This window comes from Protopterus annectens, chromosome 4.part1 (assembly GCF_019279795.1).
Source record: "Protopterus annectens isolate FY-2018-M chromosome 4.part1, PAN1.0, whole genome shotgun sequence".
Lineage (NCBI taxonomy): Eukaryota > Metazoa > Chordata > Ceratodontiformes > Protopteridae > Protopterus > Protopterus annectens.
The window spans coordinates 981571056-981593825 of NC_056734.1; the positions used below are offsets into that span (position 1 = coordinate 981571056).

At 35.6% G+C, this 22770-nt stretch overlaps 1 protein-coding gene across 1 annotated transcript in view; it reads right to left on the reverse strand.

Annotated features, from left to right (window-relative positions):
* Positions 1-7940: 7940 nt before the first annotated feature.
* Positions 7941-22770, reverse strand: part of B3GNT7 (UDP-GlcNAc:betaGal beta-1,3-N-acetylglucosaminyltransferase 7) — a 374234-nt gene continuing 359404 nt past the window's right edge. Inside the window, exon 2 of the mRNA XM_044070687.1 lies at positions 7941-9484. Within this exon, the coding sequence (XP_043926622.1) occupies positions 8269-9484 (1216 nt within the window). The 3' untranslated portion in view covers positions 7941-8268. The remainder of the gene's footprint in view (positions 9485-22770) is intronic.

Below are 22770 nucleotides of genomic sequence, written 5' to 3' on the forward strand. Positions count from 1 at the left end.
AACAGTTCATTGAAATAAAACAGCAAGGGACATTAAGGTCTTATTCAGCCTCTGTAACCCTTTCAAATAAATTTACCAGATTAAATGCACATAATCTACCTTCACAAAATCAAATGGTTAAGGGTCAAGTATAACAAAAGTCTTTACATTACAATTTAAGAGGTCAGTTGTAATGTGTTCCAAGGCTTTGCAGATGAGGCTTGTACCGTTTGGTCTGTAATTACTCAGGTTGGATGTAAGGTTACCCATATCCCAAGGAGAAGACTTTATTAATGAGATGATCTGAAGAAGTCTCATAAGTGTGACTGAGACAAAAGAGCTTATCTTTTTTATTAATAAAGTCTTCTCTTGGTTTTTGGTTCTCGTTCATTTTTCTTTTTCGAAGTTCATTTTTCCATACCCCAAGGTTACCCATATACTGGGATATCACTATAGGTTAAACAGTCTGAAGAGTCTGTTCGCAAGGGCACATTTAACACGACTAATTAAAAAACTAGCTAGACTGTCAGGTCCCATTGAGGAAGGACTGTTGTTCTTGGGTTGCACATTCAATAAATTATCATTAGAGATAATTGGGGATATAACATATTCAGATATTTTCAGAGCTTTGAATAGAAATCTCAAGGCTGAAGGTGGTACTAAATTTGCAAGGATATTGGCATTATCACTTGTCTCAGACTAAGATGCCCCGTTATGAATAAGTTAGAAGCAATGCAGGGTATTTTTTTTAGTTTTCAAAAATATCCAAAGAATGATTTATGATTATCTTTGGCTTCAGAGGCCAGCCTCAGTGGACCTGATAACGTTATTTGGTCTTTTCTAGTGTTTTTGATAATATCCTTAAGAATATGGATTTTGGATCTAATAAATAATTTAAGGGGGTTCTTTATTTTATTGTATTGGTTACCTATAGTCATGGACCACCGGGATTGTTTGTTTTGGAATTTCTTATGATACTTGATTTTGTATTGAACTGCTAGATTTTAGCATGTTTCTGAGTGGGTGTAGAGTTCTCTAATGAAGCTTGCTGCTGTGTCAATGTCTAGGGAGGTACAGTTGTAAGTGAATTTTGATATTTCATTGCATATTGTGTTGAGGTTGATAAGTTTGTAGTCCTTAAACTCAGTGGGGTTTGTTGGAGGAGCTTTTCAGAGTTTAAAGAAAAAGGCCAAACTTCACTGGGGAAGGAGATACCAGAAGAGTAGTGCAAGAAGCAGCAATATTTGTAAAAATCAGGTGAGGAATGCTGTGCCCTCCAGTAGGATGATTTACTAGCTGCTCAAGAGCATTTTTGTATATTAAGTGCATGAATTTTGGGGAATATCCTACATTGGAAGTGTAGATGCCCCAGTTTACTGAAGGGTTGTTAAAAGTCAAATAAATAAGGGACTTACTGCTAATAGGGAGATCTCTTGGAACACTGAGGAGTCTTACATAGTCATCGGATGATAAAGACTGTGTTCTGTAGCAAGCTACTAGCTAATAATTAAGCCTACGTAGAGTGATCTGTTGTTCAGTGAGCTCAGCGTGTGAGTCCCTAGGGATCTACCTGAAGGTAATAAGTTAACTGACAAATATTGGTACTCCACCACAGTTGCCATCGGGTGTGAAGACATGAAAAACGCAAAACCCTAGTACAGACGAAGTGCTCTCTTTACATTTAAACTAACCCTCATTAACTACGCAGACATGGATGTCTTCCAAATGCAGGAGCATCTCAAGATCAGTGAATTTATTGTTTTGACTTTTAGCATTCAAGAGAGTCAGGTGACTGTTTACGGGACAGAAAGGAAATGCAGCAGCAGACAGAACTGTAAGCAGCCCCCCTCCCCCAGTGCTGGGATAAATGAATGGATTATAATCAAGCTTAAATTAAAAAGTAAGAGACAAAAAAAATAAACCTTACAGTTGCAATTGATAACAAGGTCTGAGAATATTTACTGTAAAGTTTTTATGTGGTGTTTTTTTAAGTCTATGAACACACTTATGTGCACAGTGGACGCCTTTCACTAAGAATGCGACTGATTTTTGACTTGTGACTGTTATGTTTGTTGTAGAAGGCATGCCTTTTTTACAATCAGTTTGAAAGCACTTACTATACAAAAAGGTGGTAAGAAGAACTGACTGGCTCAAAGTTGCTTTGTTATTTTTATGATTTTTTGCAGTCTTTACTTGGTGTCTTATGTGTTTATATATTGCATACATACACAACCACCACACACACATGTGCAAACAAAAGTCACACTTTCTGTCTGTCTGTCTGTCTCTCTCTCTCTCTCTCATTGGTATGAGGAATGCATCTCACACTTTAAACAGGGGCACATCTATACTGACACACACACACACACACACACACACACACACACACACACACACACATGTGTGTGTCGTACAAGCCACAAAAATGCTCATAAATATAAACTTGGTCTAGTATTTTTAAGCTTGTTTTCCTATTTATACATAGCTGTACTGTCCCTCCTGAACTGAGTCCCCCCTAAATCATTTGAGAGAGATGCCTTCAGACCCACACACTTGTCTCTTGAGTGTTACCTTGTGTCTATAAACAACGCTAACTTATTTTATGTTACCGATGCATCTCCGTCTGTATCCTACTGCTCCAGTATAAAGACTGTTAATTAAGAAAAGAATGTTGGTAAGTCAGCTCCAAAGGCTAGGCACATGCAGGTACGAAAATTCAGGTAACTGTCGGTAATAATCCGATCCAATGTACTTAGTACCAAAAGTTGTAAAAACACTGCTTTATTCACCAAAACAAAAATAAAAGTAAAACGCTGCACCAGCGTTTTTCGTTCTGATAAATATCAGAACTTCTTCAGACAACCAACAACACTAGTTCAAAGCATTTTAAAACAAAGCACTAAGTTAAGGCAGATGTCGGTAATTACATTAATTGCTGTATCCCTTGAATTTAAAGCAATACACTCAAATAACTTCTTTTATGTAATACTGAACCAGAAGTTTTTTTAAAAGCCTGACCAAAATTGTCACTTAAATATTTTTTTATATTAAAAAAATGAAAAAAATCATTGTTATAATGTTATCATATCATGTCTAAATTCTTCTACTTACATCTATACTCTAAAACTACACATAAATACCACTAAAAAGGCATATATAATAAAACCTTAAACTATGCTGATGCTAGTAAGTATTGCTAAATACTGCTTACTTACAAAGCTGTGTTTGGTTCTAATTACACCTTCAAGGGCCTTCAATGACAAACACCAACAGCAATAAGAATAATAAAAAATGAACTATCTTAGTAAACTTTTTATCTTTAAAATACAAGAAATTGAACAATACTCATTTAACCCTGGGTCTCTATTTGCAGCTAAACGAAGCTGCCATGCTAATTCTTTCTTTTCTAGTTCCAATTTTAAAAATTGGTCATTCACAAAGCTAAAATCCACTAAATCTTTCACAGTTTGGTCTATGGCCATGAACGAAAATACATGGTCTGGGTACCTGGCACAGTGTCTTGCTAGTCCAGCTAGTTCCTTTAACCCCCCCCAGAATAGCTAGTTCCTTTAACCCCCCCCAGAATAGCACAATAAGTATGTTCGAATATTTTTGTGAAAATGAGTTCAGAAATGTTCTGAAGGATTCATCCAAAACCAGATTTAAGCCTAACATTTCTGAAGAGGAAAAAACCCTTCTTACTATGCTTAGGAATTTACCACTTAGGCTTATGAAACCAGATAAAGGCGGAGGTTTAGTGGTATTGTACAACGAAGACTACTCTAACATTATGTTGACATTGCTGGAAAGTAGCACCTATGCATTAGTGAGCAGAAATGAATTAAATCAGGCTTATAATAGGATTAATATGTTTATTAGTGACTTGTTTATGGATGGTCGTCTTACCTCAGAACAACATAGTTATTTAACCATGTTGGCACCACGGATCCCTAAAATCTTTGGGATCCCAAAATTGCATAAATATGTAACAAACCCCCCTTTTAGAGCATTGGTTGATGCACGCCAATCAATTACGTATCCCTGTGCTAAGTTTGTGGACAAGATTTTGAAGAACTATGTGGCCTTAGAAAAACAAATTTTAAAGGACTCGTGGTCATTTTTACAGAGTATGCAAGCCATGACTTTTGACAACACAGTAAACTTCTTAACTGTGGATGTCAGTGACCTATATTCTTGTATTCCACATGACCTGGGGGTAGAATGGGTAGTGGAACACATCAGGGCTAAAGGGGCTAACGATAATGAATGTAACTTGGTAGAACAACTTCTTGACATCATTTTAAAGAACAATTTTGTGGCGTTTGAAAACAAGTTATTTGTCCAAAAAGTAGGTGTGGCGATGGGGTCACCAGTGGGATCGAACTTGGTTTTAGCGTATTGGGAAAATAACTATGTTTTCAACAGCCACTTGGTCAACCAGATTATTAGTTACAAAAGATTTTTGGATGACATTTTCATTCTTTTTAAAGGAGACCAAAAAGAAGCGGATCTACTCGTTAGCTTCTTTAATTCCACAACTACCTTTTTAAAGTTCACCTGGAATTTTCAAGAAAATACTATTAATTTCTTAGATGTGGAATTGAGTAAAAATAGGGGTCACTTTTCAGCCAAAATACATAGAAAAGCCACTTATTCCAACAGCTTTCTCCATTTCACCAGTATGCACCCTCTTCACCAAAAGAAAGCTGTTGTGAAGGGTCAACTGGTGAGAGTGGCAAGAATGGTGACCATGAAAGATGATTTTGAAGAATGTGATCTGCTATACCTTATGTTTATAAAGAGAGGTTACCCTGCTTCCTTCCTAAATATAATTTTCCAGGAAGTAAAGGATAAAAGGGATAAAGGGATATATAAACCTATTTTGGGAAATGACCTAGGGACTATAACATTAGACCTGGTCATTGATACATGTCTTAACAGCAACAACACAATGATTGATGGTATAGGAAAGATGGATCAAACTAGTCCTAACAGTACCGAGACAGATAGGAATTTTGCGACAGCTTTTATATTTACATATTGTCCAGAGGCACTTGAAATAGGTAAGGTAGTCAGAAAATATTGGAGTTTTTTAACATTAGACAGGAATGTTGCCAATATTTTGAACTTTAACCCCATAATAATATTCAAAAGAGGTATTAACATGAAAAGAGTACTAGAAATGAAGGTACCAAAAAAACAAAATAGAAATGGGACGAGAAAATGTGGTGCTTGCAAATATTGTAAGTATTTAATGACCTCGGATCAATTTACTATTAGAACAACGAGCTATTCTGTTAGGGGATCATACACATGTGATTCTAAGGCTATTGTATATCTGGCACAGTGTGGGCAGTGCCCATCATTTTATATAGGAAAGACGGAGAGACGCTTGCGTGATAGAATGTATGAACATTTATACGCAATTAGCAAGGGTAAAAATGATAATGCTCTGGCAAGACACTGTGCCAGGTACCCAGACCATGTATTTTCGTTCATGGCCATAGACCAAACTGTGAAAGATTTAGTGGATTTTAGCTTTGTGAATGACCAATTTTTAAAATTGGAACTAGAAAAGAAAGAATTAGCGTGGCAGCTTCGTTTAGCTGCAAATAGAGACCCAGGGTTAAATGAGTATTGTTCAATTTCTTGTATTTTAAAGATAAAAAGTTTACTGAGATAGTTCATTTTTTATTATTCTTATTGCTGTTGGTGTTTGTCATTGAAGGCCCTTGAAGGTGTAATTAGAACCAAACACAGCTTTGTAAGTAAGCAGTATTTAGCAATACTTACTAGCATCAGCATAGTTTAAGGTTTTATTATATATGCCTTTTTAGTGGTATTTATGTGTAGTTTTAGAGTATAGATGTAAGTAGAAGAATTTAGACATGATATGATAACATTATAACAATGATTTTTTTCATTTTTTTAATATAAAAAAATATTAAAGTGACAATTTTGGTCAGGCTTTTAAAAAAACTTCTGGTTCAGTATTACATAAAAGAAGTTATTTGAGTGTATTGCTTTAAATTCAAGGGATACAGCAATTAATGTAATTACCGACATCTGCATTAACTTAGTGCTTTGTTTTAAAATGCTTTGAACTAGTGTTGTTGGTTGTCTGAAGAAGTTCTGATATTTATCAGAACGAAAAACGCTGGTGCAGCGTTTTACTTTTATTTTTGTTTTGGTGAATAAAGCAGTGTTTTTACAACTTTTGGTACTAAGTACATTGGATCGGATTATTACCAACAGTTACCTGAATTTTCGTACCTGCATGTGCCTAGCCTTTGGAGCTGACTTACCAACATTCTTTTCTTAGTTTTCTGTATAAAGACTGTTAATCTTTAGATCAAGCTATATGGCCGCAACCAAGTCCCTGGACACATTAGTTGTTCCTGTTGCTTTTCTTTCAGCTATAAATGCCTTAGATATTTGCATCTAAGACCTGAGAGCAATTTAATCCCCTATTCTATCCCAGGGTCATAAGGCAGTATTACTTTGCAAATTTTTGCATTAAACTTAAGCTGCCACGTTTTTGAGCAGTCATTCAAAGTTTCCAAATTCGCTGTCATTCATTTTCATACTTGTTGCCTGCATCACCCTTGTTGCTTGTTTGTCACTCATTATTTCCTTACAGCTTCTGCATTTACTTACATTAAAAGGGACTGCAACTCCAACAAATATTTGCATTTATAAATAGCAATACGTTCAGTACTATTTTAAATCTTTCTCTTACCCAAGCCAGGACTTCTACTTCTTTTAAGTGTCCAGCATCTCTTATCCACTGTTTGCATTTTGACTAGCCCTGTTTATTTTTTCACACTTTAGGTATGAATAACACAAGTTCTGCATCTTTGCCATAATACTGTACTCTACTGTAAAAGTATACCAACTGACGCCTCTCAGTTTTATTTTGCTGTATGTCCTAATATGCTTTCCAGTATATGCTACACTACACAGGACAACTTTTTGTTGCATAGTTTTTCAGCTTAAGTTCTTGTTGGAAAACCTCTATTTTAAAAAAAAGCATTACTTTAAAGAAAAAATAATAATGAGCACTGCCTGATTAAACCTCTAATTACAGGTAAGTCAAATGTTATCAGCTTCATTTCCACTGGCTTGTTTCTTATAACTCAATATGCTAATGAAATAAATCGCAAACATAATTCCACAACACGTAGCAAATATGAATTATCCACCACAAGAAGAATTGCAAACATCTATTAATATATATGTCACTCTGCCACTACCAGGAATTTCTCTTAGATAAGCCATCAGTATCAGTGCTCCAGAAGGAAATGTAATGTAAATATTGCTTTTAAGCATCTAATTCCCATGAAATGGCTTAGTTAATAGGTAGTTACAGTTATTTAAAGTTGGTAACAAGATTTTGGACAAAAGTTTAATTTGTCTAAACTGGCTTGATTACCTGTTGCATTGAAGTTTTCCCAGCTGAGATACAGAAGTACTTGGCTCCATATCTCTCAACTGTCCAGATTTTTGCCTCAAAATTTTGGTCTGTTCCTCATAAAATTTGTGGTTTTCCATCAAATCACTGGGATGATCAGAGGAATTAAATCACTAAATAATTACATACATTTAAGTTTCAGATTTCATATCCTTTAGAAAATGCATTTGAACATAAAAGCTACTGTCTACGTTTATAAGAGCAATATTTTATTTATTTATTTGCAGTTTGTTTGCCAGGATAGTCCAGTTAGGCCTCGAAGAACCCATTTTCCATGGTGTTCTTGGGAGAAAAGCTCCAGAAAATACATGAATACAAGAATACATTATTTAAAATCTGTCCCTATTTTTGGGCCTTTATCCCCCCATTATGTCGGGCTTTGTACAAATTTTTTGGAGTAAGATGTTCAGAGGTATGCTTGGCTCCTTCAAAGTTCCATACACATCTCATTTTAAAATAATAAAGAAGGACTGACTCATTGGACTTTACGGTCTTTTTACTTTGCTATTTATCATTTATTGAAATATGTGTTATGCATGGTGTACCATAACATTAGAGCATGTAGCAGGATTCAACAGCAGTGACACTTCTCCTTTTCTGAGTTAGTTAAGCCTATTATTTGCATAGACTAAGAAAAACATCATCTGATATAAAATACACATGTCTCTCATACAGATGGGTACTTGTTCCTATCCCCATCACACTTACTATAACATACTCCAAGGTAGACACAATATGGTACGTCAGCTCAGAGTGGCTGAGTGCATGCATATTTACAGTTGATTTATCAGTCAGTGTGTGCATGTTTCAAACCTGACCTATACTACTTCATATTTTTTGGAGCAGTTGAGGTTATGTTTGACCAGTTCTGACATATTCAGAAGTTCTGAAGGAAGCAGTTTATGAACTACCAGCATACTTTTAAAGAAGCAGGGCTCCTTATTCAGTTTACTGTCCTTGTTTTTGACAAGGCCAAATGTCTTGAAACCCAAATGGCGTATAGGTTGCACTTTAAGCACCTGGAGACACATCCCCAGAAAGACATCATCAATTGGATAAAGGTCTAGGGTTTCACAGGCAACATAGAGTTTTCTAGCTAAACCACTATCCATGAGGAACCCACCACCACCTGCATAGGGTGGATAGTGAGTTTTGTTATACAGTGCTTCAGGAATGTAATACTTGTTTTCAGTTTTCCGTATAGGTTTGGCTTTGTACAGGATATCACCCACAAAAAGGTCAGGCACCTTCTTCCCATCTAGATACTCTAAAATATTATCAGGGCTTACAAAAACATCATCATCTCCCTTAAAGATATACTTAACATTGGTACAATAAGTATCAAACCACTTCAAGAAATGGACTTCTTTCAGAGTCAGGTTGAAAAAACTATCCAGGAAATCCCACTGAAGGATATCATGATATATGTAGTCCTCGTAATCCAGAAGTTTTTGGTAGTTGGCCCGTTCTTCCTCCTTCACAGCAGTCCCTAGCAAGAAGAGAGTTCTAATCTTCTTGCCATCTACTTCCCTGGCCTTGCCCCAAGTCCTTCTGATGGCTTCCCTTCTGTCATGTTGTGTTATGATAGATTTCACTACTATTAACAAATATATGTCTTCAGCACATTTTTCTGGGTGGTTGATAATTATGGGAAAATATCTGCAGTGCCTGTACAGCAAAAACTGTTGAAAATTGTCTCCCAGACCAGCAAACCAGTCCAGGTTTGTGAAGCTGTTATTCACTGTACAGTTGCTAGTGATCACATCCCATACAGTTTTATGTAACTTTTCAGTTGAGTTAGAAGTCTGAGATACAGCAGTCTGCAGATTCACTTCCCAGAAGCTGTCAGGTGCAGCATAGAGATCTCGTTTCAGATGTCTGATGGAGACAAGAGGGAAATAATCATTTTCATCATCCTCGTCCTCCTCTGCATTTTCCACTGTATACTGGTCAGGAGTTGTACTTCTCTGCAGAATGGTGATAGCAATCACAACTGCGAAGGACACACAAATGCTCTTGTACATTGTCTTCTTCCTGTAACAACACAAAAATGCTCATTAATATGTAAAATTGTAAATGGAAAGTACCTTTAGGCCTTAAAATCAAGCTTATAAATATTCAGAGTGTGCACAAGTGCAAGTGTTATTGATTGTTACACAAAAAAAATATTAACCATCTCTGAAAACCAGCTGAATCCGAAAATACCAGATTCAGAAGTTCTCCTGGATTAAAACAATTTTAAATGTGACATTTCTTACAAAGGGGTAGGAGGTGCAAGAAAGCCTGAGTTTTTATCTTTTTCCATTGCAAACAATTTCCATTGACCAATGGGATTAACTCAGCACTTATAAACATTTAAACATTCTTTTACATAGCAAATGTCTAATCAGTCATAGGCATCTGTAGTATCTCTAAGTAAAATAAATCACTTCTGGGAGACCTTCGAGATGGAAAATTGAGAATATTCATTCTCAAAATATTCTGCTTGGAGAATTAACACTGATTGTGTCATGCACTCCAAATATTGACAGTGCTCTTACAAGGACAGCATCTTTGGCTGTGTCCAGTCATTCATTCTGACAGTGGCTTATTACTGGAAGTGCAATACCCACAACTACATGTAAAGACACTTTGCAAATTAAAGTGAGATACTCCCTAATAACAAATAATTCTGATATGTTCTATTGCACATCTAAGGTATGTAAATCACTGTCCTCACACACCCCTACTACTTACGCATACTAATTCTGAGATTGCTTTACTTTGGAATAAGGAGAGAACTTAAAGGCACCACAACTTCAGAATTAAAATAAATCCTCTCTTTTCACTTTTCTGAGGATAGGAGTTAGTGTGTCTTGTCTGTTAATGGGAACTCACAGGCATTGGCAGTGTTATTATTGCAAAGATACTGACAGCTTCTTTGGTAACCACTCTATCATTCCTTTGTAATGCTTAAGGAGACTATAAAGTGGATGAAATTACATCTTAATGAGTACGCCGTTCAAGTGATGATCCACATTGCTGTTCCTTATAGGAAATCATGACTGATGTGGTTCTGATGTGGCTCTGATTTGTACTGTACCAGTGCTTTAGTTTTTCTTGTTTTCTCAGTAATCTAGAAGCAGTACATGTAAATAAGGGGGTGTGAGACATTAATCCCCCACATGGAGAATAAGGAGCTTGCTCTCTTCAAAAAAATCATTTTGTGTAGTTTCATCAAGGTAAAGCTTTGATTTGTATACTTGTCTGGTTGAAGGTTCTCAGTAATTTACCTCAATGATATGTAGTAAAAAGTACTGTAAATATCTGTACCTATTTATTTTTATTTATTTATCCAGGTTAGTCTCACTAGACTAGTAGCCTCTTTTCAGAGGAGACCTGAGGTGGTATTTATTCTCTTAAGAGAAATTTGGCCAGGGCATCAAGGAATGTCAGATTTTACCCAAACACTTCCTGCTTTCATTCCTGGTGCAGCAGTAGCCTGGAGAAGTGGGGGGTTGGAATGGCAGAACCCATGAATGATAACGATGGTGTTATATTTGAAAACAATACAATGGAGTCAGCCAAGTCTGATGGTGGCATGAGAAGATGAAAGAAGCTGAATTGTTGAACAAAAGGGAAGTGCAGCTTCCAATACTATTAAGGATGAGGGGACAGAGGCAATGGTAGTTCAAAAAGGAAAGGCAGTTGAGCCTTCCACTGATTCAGAAGTGCCATCTCAACAGCACTTGTTTGAAGAGGAGATCAATGACAGAAGAGTGTATCGTTACAATCCTCCAATCAGGAGGGCTGTGGAATAATATCCTTAAGAGTTTGTTATTGGAGAGTGTTATGGAGAGTGGAAAAGACATTTCATGGGAAGATGTAATACAGAAAATTCAAGAGGAAGAATTAGAAGATAACCAGGGAGAGGAATCCTTAAAAGGGGGAAGAAGAAAAAATGTATGCAGAGATGGTAAGAAAAAACAAGCCGAAAAATATAAATGAAGTGAAAAATCCTAACATAAGAAAAAAAAAAAGAATCATACAGAATGAATATTCAGTCAGACTGAAGGAAATGGACAGATATAAGGTATGGGACAATCTTATTTTTCCTTTGGGGTTTAAACTAGAGAATATAACAGCATTTAGTCACATTAGCAACCAGACTTTTTGTGACATTATATTTGAAAATGCAACTGTAATGGAGAAATTTTTAGGGGAATATGAAAAAAAAGATTAGCCCTGGAGCTCATATGTGTTTAAAGCATTTAATAGGAAGACTATAAAAAGATTCACATTCAATTCAGAACCGAAGTGGAAAAGAGACATTTAATTAAAATATGTCAAAATGTTATGGGCATTACTGAAGTCTAAAATAATAAAGGATTATGGACTGGTGTTTGGGATTGTATTGTTGTTTTGAAAATGGAAAATGATGCTATTGTTCACATTCCAAATGTTATAAATATCGGAGGGGATAAATGCATTGTAAAGTATTGGAGTCAACCTAAGACATGCTTTTATTGTGGAAAATCAGATCACCTAATTAATTGTGATAATTGTGATAGGTAAAAATGTTATATTGCGGAGAACCTGAACATTATGCAAAAAATGTGAATTGAAATGTTATAGGTGTAATAAAACAGGGCATTTATGGAAGGATTGTATGGAAGGGGAAAACATGGAAGGTGAAATGAGTGACACACAATAAGAACATATGGAAGGAAGAAAGTTTGGAAAATATTACAAAGGAGAAAGAAAAACAGCAGAGAGATGAAGGTTGGGAAAGAACAAAAAGAAGGGAGATAAAGAAGGATCAGAAGTAAGAGATACAGAAGATATTAACTGGAGTAGAGTAAAAGAAAAAGAACTTGATAGGTAAAAGAGTAAGAGAAAGGAAAAGAGCATTTATAGGAATAAATATAAAAGACAAAAGGGAAAAGGATGAAAGAAAAGAACAGTAAAATTGAAAAAAACGAGTATAAGTATTTTTCAAAAGGAAAGTGCTAACTGAAGAATAGCAGCAGTAAATATAAATAGTCTGAAAGCTTAACAATAAGGCTAAGTGTTACAGAATGGTGTAAAAAGCTGAAGATATCATAGTGTTAGAGGATATATGATGTTTTAACAATATAGAAAGATTACAGACTGAAAAACTATGGAAGGAAATATTATGTGGAATTTAGGTAAAGATACATGTTCAGGAGTGGCAATATTATTGAGTGAAACAGTAAAGGTATTACACGTCACTTTAGTGATAAAGGAAGAATAACAATTCTGGATATAAAGTGGAAAGAACATGTGCATAGAATAACAGCACAATGCGTATGTGAATAGTAATATGTTTTAGAAAATTACAGATTATGTAGCTATAAATGTGGACATAATAATAGTGTTAGACTTTAACTGTGATTTAAGAAAGCAAAAAGAAAAAGGAAATTATGTAAATAAAATGTTACAGGTAATAAGGTGTAGTAAATTGACTTTATGGAACTCTAACAGAATTATAGAACAGGAGAACATAGAGTAGAAACAAATTATTTTTTGATGTCATAGGAGGTAAAAAATAATTAAGCAAGGAGTGTTAGAAACAAAATTTTTAGACCATTTGGCTATTTGGATAGAAATAAGAGGAAATGGAGAATACATAAAGATAAGAAAAGGAATAAAAAAGAATAAATGAAATTGAATGTGAGGTGGAATTTCTGTCAGATTTGGTCAGAATTGTGGATTGCTTTTAAAGAAAAATACAAAAAATGTTATTTGGAATGGGAGATACAAAAAAAGGACAGAAGTTAGGAAAAACTAAAGAGATAAAAGTAGAGAAGTGTTTATTAATCTGGAAAGAAATTATAGCAACTATTTCATTAAAGATAAGGAGTTATATGACTTGAAGCAAGACAAAATTAAGCAGTTATATAAACAAAGATATCTCTTACAAGGAAAAAAGTAAGAGGTTGCATCACATCTGAGTAGGTTAATCAAAGAAGATTACATAGTAATGAGAGAAATGAAAGACAAATTAAGTTTAATACAGAGAAGTCAAGAAAATATAATGGGAATAGTAGTATATTATTTAAATGAGATGCTTGTCTAGAGACTAACATTTAAAAGGAAGGCATGGAAGGTAAGGTTTTCAAAACAGTATAATAAATAGTTAGAAAAATAAATAGTTTTAGGAGAATTAGACAGGACACTAAAAATAGCTAATGTACTATATAGAATATCTATATATCTATATATCTATATCTAGATGGTATATAGATGGTATAGAAAATCAAATGTATAAAGACGTGGTAGAATGACAAAAGAAATATTTTCTAGCAGCATTAAATGAAAGCTTAAAAGAAGGATTCAAGTACAAAGATTTATATAGAGGAGTAATGAAACTTATATGGAAGAAAGGGGATAGATATGTTATGTAGAATTGGAGACCAGTGGTAATGAATAATACAGAGTATGAAATATTTATGAAAATAATGCAGAAAAGATTGGAATTTAAAATTAATAAGGTAATAGAAGATATGATTTATGGTGTTAAAGGAAGAGGAAGTCATGAGTTATTAATGATAAGTAGGGAAGTGGTAGATGATATGATAACTGGACAGGAACAAGTAAAGATCATGATAGGTGATTTAAAGAAAGCTTTTGATACTGTACAGTATGAAAAACTGTGGTAAATATTTCAGTCATAACATATAAGTGAGAAGATAAGAAATATGTGTATTACTTCATATAAAAATAATACAATAAAAGTTTTAGTAAATTAGCGAATGGTTGGTTAAGTAAGAACATAGCTATAAAAAGTGGTATAAAGCAATGTTGTCCATTAACAAGTACAGTATTTACATTAGCAATGAATACGTTAGTAATCATTTAAATCAAAAGATGAAGGATATATGCTACATAAATAAAGAAGGTATAGAAATACCTGTTATGTTATCTTATGTAGATGACATTAAAATTGCCTTGTAAGATGTAAAAGGAATGGATAAAGTAATAAATTATTTTAATGTGAATCTGAATGTAATATATAAACTATTAAATTATTGTTAAACAGGTATTACTTAAATAAAGAAAAGAGTAATTTAAGACATAATGAAAAAAATAGGAAGGATCAAATGTATTATGCATGAAGTAACAGGTTTAGAAATACGTTTGGTGCACAAGGAAAAATAGAATTACAAAGGCAAAAGATAACAGAGAAAATAAGAAATATGAGTATGTTTTGGAGATCTTTCAAATTATCATTCAAAAAAGTATATTTGATAAATTCAGTTTTAATGGCTAAAATGATCTATTTAACTAGTGTATTTAGTTTGCCTTTAAAATATGAAAAGGAGTTATATACATTTTTTTCATTTATTTAGGGTTCTAGGCTCAACCCTATACAAAGGGCTATACGGTATGTTACCAAAGAAGATGGGGGATTAGGTTTAATCAACCCAGTAGTTTATGCAGCTTCATAGACTCTGTATAAAGTCTTGAAATGGATGAAAGAAAACTGAAAAGGTTTAATAAATAGAATATTAAAATCAAAGTATGGAAAGGAATGGGAAGCAATGCAAAGACGTAAAAGGAAAAGAGAGAGTATAAATGATGAGTTTAATATTTATTAAGAAAAGAATTTTATTGAAGATGAGAGAAAAATATGGTACAAAAATATCACAATTAATTATTTTTATGTATATCCTTGGATAGATTTAGAGGAAGGTAAAATCAGGGCAATAAAAAGGAAGAATGGAAAGATGCCAAAATATGACTATATGTCAGGGTTTTTTGTGGGGACTGGTAATTATGAAATTCCCAGCTAAAGCAAATATGCCATACAAAAGAGGATCGAGTATGTAATTATTTTAAGTAGATTGAAACAGCTGAGCATATATTTTTAAGATATAAAAGAATCAGAAGAATGTGGAAGAAATTAGGAGAGTTTAATTATTTTGCAGACATAAGGGGAATAGAAGATGTAAACATGGATATTATTGAATATGATATTTACAAAGATAAGAACAAAGAATATGTATGCAAAACATATAAAAATATGTAATGTAATGACTGAAAAGAGGGAAGGGCTTGATAACAGGGATGGGGCAAACATCATAAAGTAAAAAAAATGTTTTTCCTTTTCAGGAAGCAGAATATGGCACTATCTGTCATTAAAAATACTTAGCTTTCTCATATTAAAATGTAAATTTACTTTTATTTTACTTCCTATTTGCTTTCAAGCTCCTACATGACAGCACTTTTCCATTACTAAGTAACTGCAGTGTTTAACATTCAATGTTATTACTACCACACTCAAAGCCTAAAAAGGCCTTAGAAAAGTTTGTCACTTAAACATGTATGGTCAAATACCCTATATCCCAACGAATTATCTAAACCTTTTCTAAAAGTGAGTAAAGTTTCTAGTTTTATAATTCTAGGTGGTAAATATTCTACCATAAACCTGCCCTACATTGAAAAGACTTTGATAACATTCTACATATTACTGTTTTAATATCCACAAAATATGTTGTAATTCCTTCAGCCTGATTCCAAAATACATGTTCTCAGTGTGACACACACTGAGAGCTAGTGGTTTTGGAATCTGGCCTCCCAGTGTAAGCCTGTTTATAGATAAGCCTTAGACCAAAGTAAGTCACTTACACTGACAGCAAGTGTTTCAGAATCAGGGCAAACCTATACTAAGAAGAGCTCTTTTGGAATCTGGGCTCTTGTCTCCAGATAATGGCTTTTTGTGTTAATCCCACTACTAGCCCTATTAAGTTTCATTATGCATGGCTTTGAAATAAATATATTTAGAAAATTACTGTCTGTAATGCTTTCATGTGACTTGTTATACCTCAGAATCATCAGGCCATTAATTCTAAATATAGATGCATAAAAACAAGAGTGGACAGCAGAGACTCACATCAGGTCTATAGCCTCCTATTAAACCACACCTGTGGTACAGGGCTTAACAGCACCCCTGGGTTGTTCACTATTTCTCTGCAATTCCCACCCAGTCAGGCATAAATGCTTACAAATCCATTCTAGAAATCAATGTTCCTTAGCCATTTGACTGCTTAATGCAGAAATAATGGATTTGGCAGCAATGTATTCTGCAAGATTAGGACCAGAGGATATCAAAAGCAATTAAAATTTACAGAATTTAAACATAAGATCAAATATTACTGTTAAATCAAATGGGCCTGAATCTTTTGCACTGTTATTCCTTGGTATTGCAAGCTTGATTATCCTTAGAGAACATAGTACCCTTTTAGGACTATTAAAATATACATTTTAGGACCATTAAACTATATTTAATAAAAGTATCATCAAATGTCTTAATAGCCACTGAGGCTTGACATCAGTCTTCAGCTACCTTTGTTATATTTATTGGGAACATGTTCCACAGTTTCCTATCTGCCCTCTGTCACCCACTCCCTCTCTCCTCACCCTTTCTAATTTTTATTTTAGCATACTTATTTTAGTATAATGTTCGTAGGTAAGTGCTAGGCAATACATTTACAGACCATTACAAGGTTAGCTTATTAGCCATATTCAGAAGTTCCCTACTGTCTCAAGGACAGCAACATAAGACAGAGCAGAGGAGAATGTGTGGCTGTCCATTCAATTACCTAGGTTTATTCTGAAAGTGGTGGTGGTGCTGCGGTAGCGTTGTCGCCTCAATGTAAGATATTGTCCTGTTCGATTCTCAGCTAGAGCGTCTTCTGTGTGGGGACATGTGTGAATGGGTGCACCTTCGTTGAAGGTTGTGCATCAGGGCTGGGAACTCGGCACATAAAAATCTACTGCCAATCATTAGCGGACCGAAGTTCCGCTGTGGCGACCCCTAACCGGGAAAAGCTGAAAGACACAACAACAACATTCGGAAAGTGACAAGGGTACTAATCTGCTCGACATGTAGTAGGCATTTGCTCCAGAACTGATAGATACATGGGGATATGAATTTATCATGCCAACATGCCTTATTTACAGTATCTGTTGATGACATTTTGCTTCCTTTAACTGGGTATTTCAGGAACCATTTGTTCAGTGAGGAGAATAGGAGGTCAAAGAGGGTCATATCTTTCATGGCTCAAAAGACTAGACACAGATCCCCACAGAGGAGTCTATATGAATCTGAGTAATATCCTTGCTATAATAATATACTTGTGCAAACAATGTGGAGGGTCTGCACAGATATATTCATGATGGCATCATTGACAATACTACACAAGGCAGTGTGGCAACAGCCTCATGCTTAGCAACAGTCCTCTTTTTATTGTTAAAGAGACCTAGTCTTGTAGATGGCTGTACCTGACAACTTGCAGGCAGTACACCCAGTAGGTGGGATTCTTTAATTTCTTAAATCAGAGAAGTCTTACACTGCTGATCAGGTGCAGTCAATGCTATTGGTTCGAGACAAAGTCCTAAGGAGGGAATTTTTCACCATCCACACTGTAATGGAAAGTTGTTTGCCAGGAATTCATACATGGTTAAGAACAGGAAGTATTATTTAGCCTGAGGGGCTCTTTATCACCAGTATCAATTCAGGAGCCTTAGTGCTTATGGGGCATAGTCCCCCAAACACCATTCCAAACTTCTGTATCTCTCTTCTTACAGAGAAGCAATTCTTGGTTTCTGATAAACAATGTAACTCTTAAGTAATGTGTGTGATATTTTTGTTGCTCATTTGTTTTGCAGGAAAACGTAATTTTATGCTTGGTGTGATGATATGGGCTAATGCCAGCATAGTCAGCTGGAGTTCTGTAAAGAATATGTCCTTTGAATATTTATTTAACATTTGTTTATTGGGAAAGTCTGACTTGGAACAAAGCCAATTTTCAGTGGAGACCCAGAGAGAAATGCTCCAGACATGTCTTTGTAATGTGGGAGGAAACTGGAGTACCCAGAGGAAACCCACATGAATGCAGGAAGGACATGCAGACTCCACAGTGAAGGCACCCCAGCTGAGAATCAAACTAGAAAACCTCTTGCTGTGAGGTGACAACTCTACCACTGCACCACTGCACCATCCAATATGAAACTGATTTATACAAGATGCTTGTGTTACAAATGTATTAAAACTGTATGGCACTTGAATATTAAACTGATTTGCACAAATGCTTATGCTAAAAGTGTATTTGAAATGCATGGCATTTGAATATAAAACTGATTTGTGCAGATGCTTATATTACAAATGTATTAGAACTGTATGGCATTTGAAAATCAAAATGTGTTTGTGCAGTTGCTAGTGTTAAAAAATGTGTTAACAGTGGGTCCTGCTTGACAGAGAAGAAATATACATATGAGACTGCATGTATATATATATATGTTAGCAAACCAGACTGGAAGAGAAGGGGTTAAACAGCTAGCTTACTTCTTACTTTAAGAAAAATACTGTTAATTGGACTACCTGTTGGGGCATGGAAGTGCTTGTCTAACAGCTTTGAACAGGACAGGTGATGGCATGTCTGGAAGAAGCCTTTGCTCATTAGCTCAGTAAAAAGAGAGGAAGCCTCAGGCAATGCCATAAACATTAGCAAAACTTTAGATATGTATCTTTTCACATCTATGCTAACATCCTGTCTCAACATTCAAAGGGAATAGTTTGAGAACCTAGAGTCAGGTGACCAGATGAGGTCATTCTGCCAGCCACCTTGGAAATTTTAGATATTATAAAGAGAAATCTCTCAGTACTGAGTATTCTGTCTTGTGTCTGACAACAAGAAGGACAATTCATCACATCATTTGTCTTTCTCCATTAAGTAAGTAGGGAACAGTAATTCTCCTGGATTCGGTCAGTAAAATATAGTGAAGCTTAGTTTAGATATTGTTTTTTTTTTATTTGTCAGAGTCTGTCCATCAAAGTTATTTTCAATATTTTCCATGATTTGAACTCTGTGGTTTACTATAAATATATATTCAGTATTTTCATGTTCTTTTATTATTTAGTATTAAATATATTTAAAACTTTTATTATGGGTGGTCCTTTTAGAAAGTATTTAACCTTTGAGAGCACTTCTATTTATTTGGTGACACTGTGTGGGCCACTTCTGAAGGCCTAGCTGTCTTGGTCAACTACTACCATTTGTATTAATATTAATATTACACAGTATAATTGGACACCCTTCGTTAAGGGCCTTAGAGTAGCTGATTGTGGAGTGTCTGGTGGCAGTGATAACTACCTTATACTTTCGGTAAAGCTGGTAGAGCAGGTAATCTGTGCTAGCCTTTCCCGTGTGTGTGTGTGTGTGTGTGTGCATGTGTGTGTGTGTCTGTGTGTAAAAATTAAATCTCAAAGTTTGTGTGTGTCAGCTACTTGGGGCAGGGACATGAAATCATTGGTTTCACAGAAAGGGTACTGAAGTACTTGGCTTGTACACTCGGCTGAGGACCTAACCCTACAGCTGTACCAGTGGGGAATCCTATTGGAGTCCTGGAGAAAGACAGATACAGAGAAATCCAGACCCCATGTTGAGTGTGTTCCCTGTGTCCTCTTAAGGGAAATTGATCTTGATGCAGAGAGGTTTGTATCTGAAAATACTGAGTGTATCCATTTGTATTGCAAGTGAATGTCCCCCTCCAGTGTTAGTGGCGAGGATTCAGGCTCCTTGATTACTGGCCCAGTGTGTGCACTTCACTCTTGGCATCTTAAAAATGGTGTGAACCTATCGATTTCAAGTTTAAATAAAATATGAAATAAAATCAACTCAGGCTTCCAAGCCCATCAAATCTATGAGCCATTCCTTCTCATGAACCATGACTTTTAGGAGCATGTAGAGAGGGCTGCCTTGCTGAGTTATAGGCAGAAATGGACTGATGTAGTAGAACACAGTGACATCCATAGACAGACTAGTAATTGTTTGGAATATCATGGGAGCCACAACAGTTCAAGAACCACTGCCTTAAACTAATTTTAGTTCTGAAACAAAATGAATTTCTTTCTACTACTCAGTCATTCCCCTCTTCCAAGGTTTTCACAAGTCAAATATGAAATGTAGTGATTATAGACTTTTACAGACTGCCTGCATACAATTATTTCAAATCCTTTAAACAAAGACATCATAGGGGAAACAGGGAAGTCACCATACTACAATACTAAAATGTTAATTCAATTATTTTGCCCCAAATGTTCCACATAATTTTTCTTAGATAACATCAAAATAAGAATATCATTAGGTAACCCTTTGCTTACATATGCTATTTCAGTTTAGCTGTATTGCCTGCAAATAATAATATGCTTGATAATGGTGCAGTAAATACTAATCCAGGTAAAGCCATCTACCAGTATGCATAGTCATAACAAAGTGATGTTTCTGGTTGGAAATGAAACAAAGTTATGAGAAATACTCTTTACATCAAATCTTCAATGCTACTGTATTACAGCAGGAATAATACACCTCTCTAAAGTACTTAACCCTAACAGTAGTGCTTCAGACCAAACATGACAACTAGCAACAAATCAGTACATTTGTTTTAACTTGCCTGTTGTCTCCTGTGTCCAAAACAAGACTTACTCAAGTATTTCTACTTTTTATGAAGAATAATCAAGTCCTTTACCATTAAATGTGTATCTGCAGGTGGTGTATGACTCCTTTAACAGCATTGCCATGTGCTCTCACTGGTTTCCTCAAGCTTGTAAGCCACCTCAGAGATGCATTCCTCTGGTAGTCAAATTCCCAATACCAAGGCAAGTAAGTGTCAAAAACATTCAACAAACACTAAAAAACACTTTTACAACTGAAATAACCATAAAGGCATCATCATCAACCAACCCCCCTTTTCCCATTGACACCTCTCAGTTCAGGGCAACTCTCTGGCCTTCTTTGACAATCATGCCTTCCTGTCACAGGTGTTTACTGAGGCAATACATCCACCTCTTGGTCAGACTCCTCTTCTCCTCTTTCCTTCTTTTCTGAAATCTGTTTTTTCCCCCAGATTGTCTTCTATTTCATTGCATACAGGATTTGATCCACTGTAATGTATTCCTCTTGACATTATTGGGAAATCTTAGGAAACTGCTGTGCTATTTCAGTTTAGCTGCTACTATGCTGGACTTGCTTAGCGAGATTCATGCTGACATATCCATATCCTAAACCAGAAACTAAACCATTTGATACAGAGGTAATCAAGAAATGCCGCTGACCAAGCCTTAAGTGCCTCTGAGAAGTAGGTTGGGTTAACAGCTTACTCAGTTACATGCTTACAAGAAAACAAAGCCAGAGAGGAGGAGGAGGAGGAGAAGAAGAAGAAGAAGAAGAAGAAGAGGAAGAAGAAGAAGAAGAAGAAGAAGAGACATCATTCAGCTGTCAGGCCAGTGTTCTTAAGGAAATATGGCTGAGCCAGTACATCTAGTTGCATCATGGTCATAGGTTCACACTTATAAGCACCTCTTTCCAGGCTAAGCAAAAAATGGTAATGTTAGTCTGTCTTTTGAGTGCCAGGATTCACCATATCACAAGAGCCTTCAAGTCCCTTCATCCAATATACATATATGACATGATCATTGTGCATATGGAAATTAATGACTTGAGATACACCTTCCTATATCATATGAGGAGAGGCATGATCGAGCCCTCAGAATATGTGTCTGAGGTTGATATGAAGCTAGTCTCGAGCAGCATCCTACCATCACCAAGAATGATGCCACAATATAGAGAGAGATAACTGACTTTAAAAATGATCTTAGTTATTGGTGTCTTCTAAGAGGGTTCAATGTATATCACTGTGGGGCAAGATGGAATTTACAGTCCTACCTGTTTGCAGTGATGGACTGCACCTCTTACCTCGTAAATTTCGTACATTGGCCAAAACTTTCTCCTCTCCCAGTTGTGCCATTTTAGCCAAGGTCAGTCTCTTCCATCTATCAAAACAGCCAAACAAAGTCAAGACTGTATAGAGGTAGCACTGCTCAGCAACAGAAGCATGAATAAGAAGTTTCACTCCATACAAGCCTTCCAGACCACTGAAATATAGATATCTGCATTTTTACTGAAACATGCTTCCAATAACAGATTCAGCATCCCGTCAGTACCAGGTTTCAATACCTATCACTTATTCAGACCCACCTCTATGAATGACTGTGCTGTAGGTGGTACTGTGGCCATATTCTTAAGAAACCAAATCACATCAAGACTCATAAGGCAAAACCACAACCTTGAGCTCATCCATATCTTTCTTATCACCTGTAGCCCACAAGACATGTCAAGGTTCGGGGTTGGCATAATGCTTAAGATGTTTACTTCACTGATCAAAGGTACAGAGTTTAATTCTCACATTTGAAGGGATGGCTAGGCTTAAAATGGGCTGCAAGGGCAAATAGCCTAGTACTTACCTAGGAACCTATG